A 12008-nucleotide genomic window follows, 5' to 3' on the forward strand; every position below is an offset into this window, starting at 1 on the left:
AAAGAGAAAGAAAAAGAAGGGAAGATGGGAAGAGAGCAAGGAAAGAAAAAGGAGGAAAGAGGGGAAGGAAGGAGAAAGGAGAAGGAAGAGAAAAGAAGAAAAGGAAGGAAGGAAGGAAGGAAGGAAGGAAGGCAGAAAATAGGTAGATAGGTTAAGGAAGGGATAGAGAGAGAGGGAAAGAGAGAGAGGGAACAAGAGAGGGGAGAGAAAGAGTGAGAGAGAGAAAAAGAGAGGGAAAGAGAGAAGGAACAGACAAGAAAGTAAATAAAGAAAAAGGGAAAGAGAAAGGAAGAGAAAGAAAGAGAAAGAAAGGAATAGACAAAGAGGGGGGATGGAAGAAAGGGACAGAAAGAGAGAGAGGGAAAGAGAGAAAGAAAGAAAAGAGAGAAGGAATGAGAGAAAGAAAGAAATAAAGAAAGGGGGAGGAAAACATGAATGGGATATGGAGGGAGAGAGGGAGAGAGAGAAAAGGAGAGGGAAAGAGAGAGAGAAAGAGAGAGAAGGGACAAGAATGAAAAGAAAGAGAAAGGGGAAAGAAAAAGAGAGAGAGAGGAAGAAAAAGGATAGACAAACAAAGAGAGGGGGTGGAAGGAAGGGACATAAAGAGAAAGGAAGGAAGGAAGGAAGGAAGGAAGGAAGGAAGGAAGGGAGGGAGGGAGGGAGGGAGGGAGGGAGGAGAAAGTGAATGAGATATCAAATACAACCACCTGCAGGGTTAGGAGAGAGAGAGAGAGAGAGAGAATGCACGGCTGTCAAAACTCCAAACAGGTCAAGTAGCTCTGGGGAGGTCAGTCATAAATTAGAACACTTACTAAGCAACCGGCCATTAAACGAGGACCACTTATATTTGGTTTGTCAGTCACATGACCACCAAGCCACAGCCACAAATTAGGCCACACCCACAGAACCAGTTAAGAAATTTGAATCCCACCCCTAGGTGGGGGGCACTGAGGATGAGTTTGTAGCACCAAGGGGGTGGTGGTCTGACAAAGTTTGGGAACCACTGGTGTAGGGTCTCCTGCTCGAGCAGGGGGTTGGACTAGATGACCTACAAGGTCCCTTCCAGCTCTGTTAATCTATATCTGTATCTAACAGCGAGCGGCTGTAATTTTCAAGAAGAGTTGAGAACTCATTCTTCAGACTTTGAAAGGGGGGCTGTGTTTGCTCCTAGATGTTTTGCATTGACTGCGGTTCATAGAAATTTGTGGCAAATAAGTACATTATTCTGAGACTTCTGCAGCGCAAAGAGGAAGTGGTGTGTAAAAGTATTTCTGCTATCCTTCTCTTCCCTATTACCCAATACCGCAATGCACTGAGTACTTCAGGGAAGTTTAAGCATCTGTCCTTCTGCGTACCAGGGTCTCCCAACCTTAAGTCCAAACATGAGCATAGCTGGCTGGGGAAATCTGGGAATTGAAGTCCACGTGTCTTTAAATGGTCTTGTTTGGGAAACTCTTACACACATAAGTATCCACTTTTCAGAACACTTTCTTCAGCTTGCCATTTCTTCCTTGGAAGTCATAGACTGCATCTAGTCTCCAGATGTTCCATAGGGATCATTGGCATGATTTCTTTATTTATTAAATTTATATGCCGCCCATCTGGCAGTTCGAAGCATCTCTTACCTATTTTTCTTTTAAGGCTGGATTCAATCTTTAGAAGGGGCTTCAGGGGGCCACATAAAAGGGAACGTAGCTCTTTAAAGCAGCTGCATCTCTTCCCGGGAACACTCGGCCGCTTTGAGGTGGAGAGAAGGCCACTGTGATTCTCAAATGGATAACTTAATGTGAAACCGTTGGATTGAAGCACTTTGATAAGAGAACTGCACTGTAGCCCAGAAAGAAGGGAAGTATTTCAAACACTAGAAACAAAGAGCAGATGGGTATCTGAGTGCCAAGTTATTCTGGGGCAGGGTGTGTTGGGATGTGTGGTGGGGGGAAGCATTTAACCTTTCAATTTTGCGTCATTGGTAGGGGAGGAAAGACCCCATTCATAAATGCGGAATCATTTTATTCATTCTGTTTCCAAGAGCCTGTATCTCAAACCTTTATTTCTTGGTATTAAACCCGATTGATGAAATTCCACACGAGTTTCACTTCCCTGGCCCTGCTGTGTTCTTTGGGGCTTAACAGCTGGCTGGGCAGTTCCTATCTCCAAAGAGGCTATACAGAAACAGAGACAAGACAAGGTTTTCAAGTCTAAACAGGAGGTGGCAACTTCCAAAGACTCTGGCTGCTAATCAGAACAGAGGAATTCCTTTAAAACCTTCACGCTTCTTTTCCCCGAGAATTGCAATGTCTGATTTCAGCATAATCCGTTTGGGTTTCTTCTGCAGTTATATCTTGCTTGGGATTTGGTGTGTTGAATGTAAGAGTTGCATAATGGATTTCTGCAGGGTCTCTGGGATCTCCATCCACAGATTCATGGGTGCTTCTGGGTTTGGAGGGGACGCCATTCACTTCCGGTGCAGCAAGGTCCGAAGTGTTGGGTTTCTGTTTGAAGAGAGGAATTGAGTGGAATGCTGTTAGGAATAACAAGGTTACCTAATGTAGTTTGGGTAAAATAATATATATATATCTATAAACTATGATAGTAAGTTTAAGTGTGTGTCACTTTAAACTGCAAAGCGTGTAATTTTGGGTGCGGTGTTGAACCACCATAAGAGGGAGCAAGAGAACCTGACGATTCCTGACAATTACTGGATTGCATGGATTGATGGTTTGTTAACTGCGTGTTTTCCCTACTGCTGAGTTGCTGAATGCTGAAGGAAGAGAGGAGTTTTGACTTCATATCTCTACTGCGAGGAGATATATTACTGGACACACACAACTTAAAATTTAAGCTAATTTTATAGTCTACTGCAAACCACGTTGCAATTGTTTTTTTGGTTTTTTGGGGGTTTTTTTGAATAAGCAGAAGCAAAATAAGAAGAATCAGCAGAAACAGACAACCCTAAGGAAATCAGTTCTGCAAACTGGAAAAAAAAAGTTTGCTTAAGGTTATTTTAGAAATAACATTTCATATTAAAAAGAAATCTGTTTGAACTTCGGTGGACTGAATGTTTCATTTCCCACTCTCCCAAAATTCAGTTTTTGAGATTTATCATCCAGAACTTTAAAAATACCTGGAACATTGAGTTTAAAGCATTTTACTGAGGCACCAAAATATAATCAGACTTAATCTTTTTAGAAAATAATAGTACAGGAATATTGGAATCTACCATTTTATGTTGGAGTCTACCATTATAATCCATACCATAGTGTTTCTCAACCCAACTTTAAGATGTGTGGACATCCTCCCAGAATTCCCCAAGTCAGCAGGCTGGCTGGGAGAATCCTGGGAGTTGAAGTCCACGCATCTTAAAGTTGTTTAGGTTGGGACACATAGCCGTGCCACATCTTGTTTCCAAAATTATCCATTCAGATTCAAGCAGAACATGACCATTGTCCATCTGTACTATTTGTTCCTAGCATCTAGTATTCAAAGATTCTGAATATATGGACTAGCTTATCTCTTGTGAATAAATCTCCTTCACATAAATTGTTTTTTTCCTCCTGTTTTATAGCTCCAAAATCAGTGGATTTCACTACCCACTGTGGCAGTGAGTACCCTGAATTAATTCTTTGAAAAATAAGTCATTTCTCTTGGTGCTTAATTACAATTAATTTCATTAATTCTGTTTGCAATCAATGCCACTGAATTCCAGCATTTGAGAAAGGATTAAAGGAAGAAAATCTGACTCGGTAAAACCTCAGTCATATCCTTGTGGAGCTTTCCCACCCACCTCCCTAATTTATCAGAAACTCTGAACCTAAAAGTAAATTTGATTTTGCTTCTCGGAAAATTTCTCATCCAGCAGTATTACATATGGCTGATGAGATCAGTCCTGAATTGCAGGTAGTCTCAGAAGAGAAGCAGGCTCTCTACTATTGGCCCAGTAGTTATAATAACAGGAGAGTCAACAGAAACCAATAATTTCCCCACCAGTTAGGAATAAGCATTCTCCAAAGGACCCATAACTCTGGAGGAAACACCTTAGCTATATATCTTCAAACTTACCAACAGTTTCCATTGTCTCTCATGGTATTGTAAGGATTGGGGATAATGTCTCAAAGGTGCTTTTTCAAAAGGCAGCTGGACTTCCTTTGTTTTTGCTTGAGGAAGTCTCGCTTCTCATCCAAGGAGCTTCTTCAGTTTTGACTGAATGGGGGAGAATTGCTGAAAGGACTGTTGCAAACAGGAGATAGGTGGTGTTGTAACCCTTCCATTACGGACACCCAGTGTTGGGATTCAGCCAGTTCGTAGCACTTTGGGAGAACCGGTTGTTAACTTTCTGAGCAGTTTGGTGAACTGGATGTTGGAAGAAATTATTAGGGCAGAGAACCGGTTGTTAAATTATTTGAATCCCACCACTGCGGATACCACCTATCTCCTGTTTGCAACAGTGGTTGCCAACCAGTGGGCAGGTCCACGAGAAAATGCTGGTGGTCCACAGAGAAATGTCACCCCTAAAACAACCTCCAAAGCAATTAATTCAGGCTGCGCAGGAACACAAGGCTGCGCCGCCCACATGGCCTGTGGGAACACAAGGCTAGCATCGCTTGCATCGCAAACAACACGAGGTAGTGAGGGGAGGATGGAAAGGGTGAAGGGGGGAAACTTGCCCCACTCACCCCACGCACCTCGCCTGGCCACCGGGCTGCTTCTTTCCACTTCTTTCTTCTTCTGCTTTTGACTGCAGGCAAGGAAAGCAGCTAAAGTCTTTCTTTCTATCCCCCAAACTCTGCCAGAAATGGGTCTTTGCGACCCTGCAAGGCCTCCTGCTCCAAGAGGCTGTGCCGGCATGACAAGTTTCACAAATACTCATTTCTGGCAGAGTTTGGGGGAGAAAGAGAAAGACTTCTGCTGCTTCTGCTGCTTTCCTTGCATGAAGCCCAAAGTCTCTCTGTGCCTCTCTCCCCCCCTCCCACCACCCCAGAAACATAGCTGGAGATAGTATCCTGCGATCCCAAATAAACAATGATTGATCGGTAGGAAAACGGGGTGGAGAATTTTCCTGCAGACATTTATGGGGAGTTTCCCAGGGTCTCTAGTCTGTGGGATTTAAAATGATGAGTTTGGTGGTCCCTGAGGTCCAAAAGGTTGGTGACCCCTGGTTTACAACACAGTCCTTTCATCAAATTCCAAAAAGGCTCCATATCAGAGGTGGTATTCAAGAGGTTCTGACCAGTTCTGGAGAACCGGTAGTGGAAATTTTGAGTAGTTTGGAGAAGTGGCAAACACCACCTCTGACTGGCCCCGCTCCCAACTATTCTCTGCCTCCTGAGTCCCAGTTGACCAGCTGGGTCTTCTTTGGTTGCCCTGCACAGGAGAATGGAGCTGGAAATCAGGTTAATGGGGTGGGGAGGGAATGGGATTTTGCAATAACCTTCCCCCAGGAGTGGAGAGGGAATGGAGATTTTGCAGTATCCTTCCCCTGCCACGCCCACCAAGCCACACCATGCCCACCAAGCCATGCCCACAAAACCAGTAATAAACATTTTTCAATCCCACCATTGCTCTACATCCATTCAGGTGACCCTGAGACATAGATAAATCCCCAAGTGGTGTCAACAACTGTCAGAAAGTGTGCTGGGTGAAGCAAAAAGTTGAAGTTGGAGTGTTTTTACCTTGTACTGTGCTAAGAAGAGTCAGAAGTCAATGTCCTTTTTTGCTCTCTCTCTTTTCCCTTGTATCTCACACCCCGCTTCCCCATCTCCCTTTTCTTCCCATAATTTCCTGTGCTAATGCCCAGATGACTGCAAAGAATATAAATCCTTCCATTCCGCACCATTCAGTCAGAACTGAAGAAGTTTTTGGGATGAAAAAATGAAACACCTTCAAGGATAAAAACAGGAAGTCCAGTTCCCTCTTGAAAAAGCACCTTTGGGACAATAAGATGACTGGGAAACTCCATAGACAATGGGGCCAATAATAAAGCCCTTTTCCCTTTGGATGCCACTTGCAATTCAGGCCTGATCTCATCGTGCAAAATCAAGTTCATCTCAACCACTTGAGAGATGGCACAGGTCCAAACAGAAGCCAAGAAATGCAATAGGTTAACTCTGTGAGGACACATTGTCCCCAACTTGTAGGGGAAATGCTTTGCATCTCAAGACTTCCTGACTGCAGGTCAGAAAGAGGCGAGGCCGTCTCTTTGGCTAAAGGGAAGTACAGCTGAAGCCCAGCCAGTGCTGAAGGAAGAGCACAGCTTGCTCTGTGCAGGGCTCTCCAACCGTGGCAACCTTAAGCCAGGTGGACTTCAACTCCCAGAATTCCCCAGCCAGCAATGGGAGTTGAAGTCCTCCAGGCTTAAAGTTGCCAAGGTTGGAGGACCGCCTAGTCTAGTGGACCTCAAAGAGGAATCTCCCATTTTTTTTGCACATCTCCTACCGAGTTATTGAGTTGCAGGAGACGAGTGAGAGAAAAGAAACAGTGGGCTATTTAGTCCCACCTGCCTGATCAGTCATCCATTTGAATGCTCTGTTTTGGTGGCACGATATCAAAACGCCCTTGCTTTGAATTTCAGTAGAAAGGGAGGCATTACAAACCTTGACATTCATTACGGTATTTCCTGTTATTGAGTCAGTCTTTTTTCTCTTCTGCCAGTATCTGAAAATAATAATAATAATAATAATAATAATAATAATAATAATAATAATAATAATAATAATAATAGTAGTAGAATGACTATGGCAAAGGCAAGCAAGAGTAGGACCAGTAGTTAATAAGGCACCTGAGATGTAATACCAAAACAACTGGAGCACCACTTGAACACCATCATTGGCATTGACAAATTTGCCACCGGTCAATTGTAGAAGGCAGCTTTAATTGGAACAGCTTCCATCCTGCGGTGACATCTGTAACACCACCACAAATCCAGATTTGCCTCTCCCAGGTCCTGCTTAAGGACTTGATAGGTAGACAAAAATGCCAAACCCAGTCTGATCATCTGGCTGATTGTGATAACAACAACAACAAAAAGAACAACAGTAGTAGTAGTAGTAGTAGTAATAATAATAATAATAATAATAATAATAATAATAATAATAATAATAAATAATTCCTTTTACATGTGGATTGTCTGGGCTCAGTTAAAGTTCCTTGTTATGAGTAATAAACATTGCCAAATATCCTTTTCCTCCACGTATACATATCATTAGTAAGAATGCTGATTCACAGGACTGGAATTATGTAACAGGATGTACATGAAGGAAGCTAAACCACTACCCAAGGAGGGAAAGTGCTTGCTTTCCCAGAGAATAAGAATTTCCCCAATAGGTGACTATATCCTTACACTAATTCTAGGAATGAGACACAATATTCTCATTGTCATAAATGGAAGCATGACAATAAGAGAATAACAGAGTTGAATGGGAACTTGGAAGTCTTCTAATCCACTTCCCTGTTCAAGCAGAAGACCTTAAATTATTTCAGACAAATTGCTGTCCAATCTTTTCTTGAAAACCTCCAGTGTTGGAGAACCCACAATTTCCGGAGGAAGTGGTTTCACTGATAAACTGTTCTAACTGTCGGGAAGCTTCCCTTTGGTTGTAGGTTGCTTCTCTCCTTGGTTAGTTTCCACCCATTGCTTCTTGTCCTGCCCTCAGGGGCTTTGGAGAATAGCTTGACTCCCTTTGCTTGGTGGCAGCTCCTGAGATATTGGAACACTGCTATCAAATCACCCCCTGGTCCTTCTTTTCATCAAACTAGACATACCTAATTCCTGCAATTGTTCTTCATATGTTTTGGTTTCCAGTCCCCTACTCATCTTTTTAATAATAGGCATGAAACATTGAATGGAAACAACAACATTAACATATTGTACAGTTAGGGAAAAAAAAGTTAAGAAAAGGCAGGATAAACGATAAGGAGACAGAATTTCCATCCCATGCAGGAATTCAAAAAGGAATAAAATTGAGTTTAAAAGAGTGGTGGTATTCGCTGCATATCATCTTAGCTGTGGGGCAAGCAAATTCTGAGAATTAATAGAAAAAGCAGAAGAAATTAGATAGAAAAAAATAGTAAATTGCCCAAAATCACTTTTCTTAAGATGGGTGGTCATATGAATTGGATAAATAAATAAGTAAATAACAAACCAAATGATCCAAGTAAGGTTTAGTCAGTGTCTTGTATATAAACTTCAGAGATGGTATTAAGCAGGTTCTGACCAGTTCTGGAGAACCGGTAGCGGAAATTTTGAGTAGTTCGGAGAACCAGCAAATCCCGCCTCTGACTGGCCCCACCCCCATCTATTCTCCGCCTCCCATTGAGTCCCAGCTGATCATTGGCTGGGTCTTCTTTGGTTGCCCTGCACAGGAGAACGGAGCTGGAAAGCAGGTTAGCCTGGTGGGAGGGAATGGGATTTTGCAGTAAGCTTCCCCTGCCACATCCATCAAGCCATGCCCACAGAACCGGTAGTAAAAAATTTGAATCCCACCACTGATAAATTTGTATCTAAAAGTCTGTGAGCTATATATACAGTTATGTATATATGTAAAGTAATATAATTAAATATTGTATTATAAATGTAATAATAACATAAAGAAATACTGTGTTTCTCCAACAATACGGCCTCCACCAATAGGAAGGCCCAGCATGATTTCTAGGCATGAGGTGAAATTAAGCCCCACCCCCAAAATTTAGGCCTATTTAATCCATGTGTTTCCCCACCATTTCTCACATCGTTCATTAAAACTACACGAGGTGAAGTGAAATGGGGGGGAAGGGCAGGGTGGCCTAGCCGTTTTTTCGGGGGTCAAAAAAAAAATAAGGCCCGGCCTTATTTTGTGAGAAACATGGTGAGGATTTAGGAAAAAACATATAGATTTACTTGTAGCAAATGACTTCAATTGACACTAATAGAAATGTACACTGCTATGAAAATGTTGCAAAAATGTGAGAACATGTATCTCTTTTTTAAAAAATTCTGTGGTTTTTTTTTTTGGAAACTGTCAATAAACATTATTTTAAAAAAAATTAAAAAGTCTGTGAGAAGTTTTCCAAGTCTTCTCTCCCCTTTGAGTATGATTTGATTCTAACAAAGCATATTTAATTTGTTCCGTTATAAATACGAGCAACTTTGCCAGAGAAAATTAAATAATTTGTTATTGTCAGAAAAGAAAGGTTGCGTATTTTATGAACAGAGATTACTCAGACTTAATAATACTCCAGATAATAATCAACTAAGTATGTGGGGAACTAATAAACCAAAGTGGGAATTCATAGATTTTTTTCATGTCTGCATGAAGGAAGAACAGCCAGAAAGAGAAATATATCAGTAGCAATAAAACATTGACAATGGTACATAATCTCATAGGAACAAAATAAAAAATTTAAGACAATTCTAAAACATAATAGGACATTTATGTATTTCTTATAAGTCAACTTTTGAGAAAGAAAGAGAGAGTTAATCTTTATAGTCAGTTCTTATTTTAATGGCATAGAATGAAGGAGAAGGAATTACCAATGCATAGAGCAATAATATCATACAAGAATGCTGAGGCTATAAAAATTGGCAGGAGTCCTCAGACCGAGGCTCCCAGCTGTTGAGTTTTGTGCTATCAATATCTTTTTTTTTATAGAGTTTTATTTGTTTTTTTTGCTACCAATATCTTGATGCCTCTGATCTGATGCTATGAGAGGGCACCATCTCTAAATGAACACATTTATTTGGACGGGGGAAAGTGTCTGGAAAGTTCCAATAAACGAGTTACACAAATTTGCAAATGTTTCTGCAAAAGCAGAAATTTCCCCAAGGGATCTGAAAAACAAAGCTTCTGTCTGTTTCTCTCTCTCTCTCTCTCTCTCTCTCTCTGTCATTCACTGATGATGTTACCTAATTAGGGCAATGAAATGTCTGCAGGAAAACAAGCAAGCTCAGAGAGCACCAGTTTTTGCCTAGATCAGGGGTTCTGCAACCTTAAACACTCAAAGAGCCATTTGGGCCCATTTCCCACAGAAAAGAAAACCCCGGGAGCCAGTAATTTAACAACCAGTGTGACTGGGTGAGTGTGGCCAACTCGACATCACTCCCTCCCACCCAGTCACGTCCTGCTCTGGAATATGGAGCGAGTCTCCTTTCCCCACCATCAGCCTTACCTTCTCAGGCCAGGCAAGGAGTGACTGGGAGGGGAGGGGCCAGCCAGTGGTGGGATCAGCCGACAGGGAGCCTCAGCAGAGGGCCGAAAGAGCCGCATGTGGCTCCAGAGCTGCGGGTTGCAGACACCTGGCCTAGATTGTCTGTCTGTCGGTCTCATCTATCTCATCTCTCTATCTCATCACTCTATCTCATATCTATCTATCTCACCTATCTCATCTATCTATAACTATCAATCATATTTCTTTCTATCTATCTATCTATCTATCTATCTATCTATCTATCTATCTATCCATCTATCTATCTATCTTTGTAATCAATTTTACAAAGTTTCCATGTTCCCCCAGTCATGTCTAACTCCATTCAGTTTAAAACCTCCAAATCAATAGTAAGCCTGAAATGAAACTCACCAACATAGCAGGGTAAACAGAATAACTATTATCATTTTACAAGTGCTAAGGAGAAACCACAGCTTATGTATGTGTTTTTTATTTACTCACATTAATATCCCACCTTTATTCTTTTTACAAAAAAATATGGTAAGCATGCCAAATAAAAATATCCTGAAATTCAGAAGATGACATTATCTTCCAACATATATTTTCAACCTCATCGTTCATCGATCAATCCAGAAACAAATTCCCACAATTACCTACCTTTTAGAAGCAAGGATGACCCCAGCGATGATCATGATAACAACAAGCACGACAAGGGCACCAGTCACCTTGAGAAGCAGGGTTTTAATTGGGTCTTTGGCTGGACAGAAGAACAGATAGAGTTCAATAGTTTGTTGTTTTTCTAATCCAGTTTGGATTTAAATACGGAGCCAATTTGCTCTAGTGATTAAGGTAGCAGTCCAGAAACCAGGAGATGGTGAGTTCTAGTCCCATCCTTAACCATGAAAACCAGCTGGCTAAGTTGGGATGGTCAACAGGAGATGATGAGTTCTAATCCTATCATCAGCATGAAAGCCAACTGAATGACCTTGAGCTGACTGAATGACTAGGATATCATGAGTTCTCATCCCCCACCCCTTAGACATGAAAGCCAGCTGGGTGATTTTGGGTCAATCACTAGGAGATGGTGAGTTCTAGTTCCCCCTTAGGCATGAAAGAAGGCTGGGTGACTTTGGGTAAATCACCAAGAGATGGTGAGTTATAGTCCCCCCTTAGACATGAAAGCCAGCTGGGTGATTTTGGGTCAATGACCAGGAGATGGTGAGTTATAATCCCGCTAAGACATGAAAACCAACTGGGTGACCTTGGATCATTCACTCCCTCTTAGCCCAACCCACCTCACAGGGTTGTTGTTGTGGAGAAAGTAGAAGGAGGAGGGAACATTAGATACGTTCGCCACCTTGAGTTGCTTATGAAAATATTAATAAAAGCAGGATATAAATATATAAAAATAAATTAAAAAAAGAAACAACCCTGCCCCAGCATCCCCCAAATTCCATCCCTTCTTGGCTATAGTGCATTCAGAAAGTATTCAGACCCCTCTTCACTTTTGTCAATTATTATTATGCTGCAGTCTGATTCTACCGTTGTTGAAATTCATTGTTTTTTTCCCCTTCATTCATCTACATTTAGTACCCCATAATAATGAAGCAAACAGACAAAGAAACAAAACCAAGGGACATGGTGGCTCAGTGGCTAAGATGCTGAGCTTGTTGATCAGAAAGTTTGGCAGTTCAGTGGTTTGAATCCCTGGCGCCGTGTAACAGAGTGAGTTCCCGCTACTTGTCCCAACCTAGTAGTTCGAAAGCATGTAAAAATGCAAGTAGAAAAATAAGTACCACTTTGGTGGGAAGGTTACAGCGTTCCGTGCACCTTCGGTGTTTAGTCCTGCCAGCCCCATGACCACGGAGATG

General features: G+C 41.7%; 1 protein-coding gene across 1 annotated transcript in view; it reads right to left on the reverse strand.

The window, feature by feature from the left end:
• Positions 1-2126: 2126 nt before the first annotated feature.
• The window catches only part of LOC113448224 (sialic acid-binding Ig-like lectin 11), a 47961-nt gene continuing 38079 nt past the window's right edge, over positions 2127-12008 (reverse strand). The window contains exons 16-18 of the mRNA XM_087939438.1: positions 10795-10894; positions 6591-6651; positions 2127-2492 (exon numbers count right to left, since the gene is read on the reverse strand). Coding sequence (XP_087795564.1) covers positions 2268-2492; positions 6591-6651; positions 10795-10894 — 386 coding nt within the window. The 3' untranslated portion in view covers positions 2127-2267. The remainder of the gene's footprint in view (positions 2493-6590; positions 6652-10794; positions 10895-12008) is intronic.

The sequence above is a fragment of the Pseudonaja textilis genome, chromosome 10 (assembly GCF_049901715.1).
Source record: "Pseudonaja textilis isolate UNSWEBS1 chromosome 10, rPseTex1.2, whole genome shotgun sequence".
In the NCBI taxonomy this organism is placed as follows: Eukaryota; Metazoa; Chordata; class Lepidosauria; order Squamata; family Elapidae; genus Pseudonaja; species Pseudonaja textilis.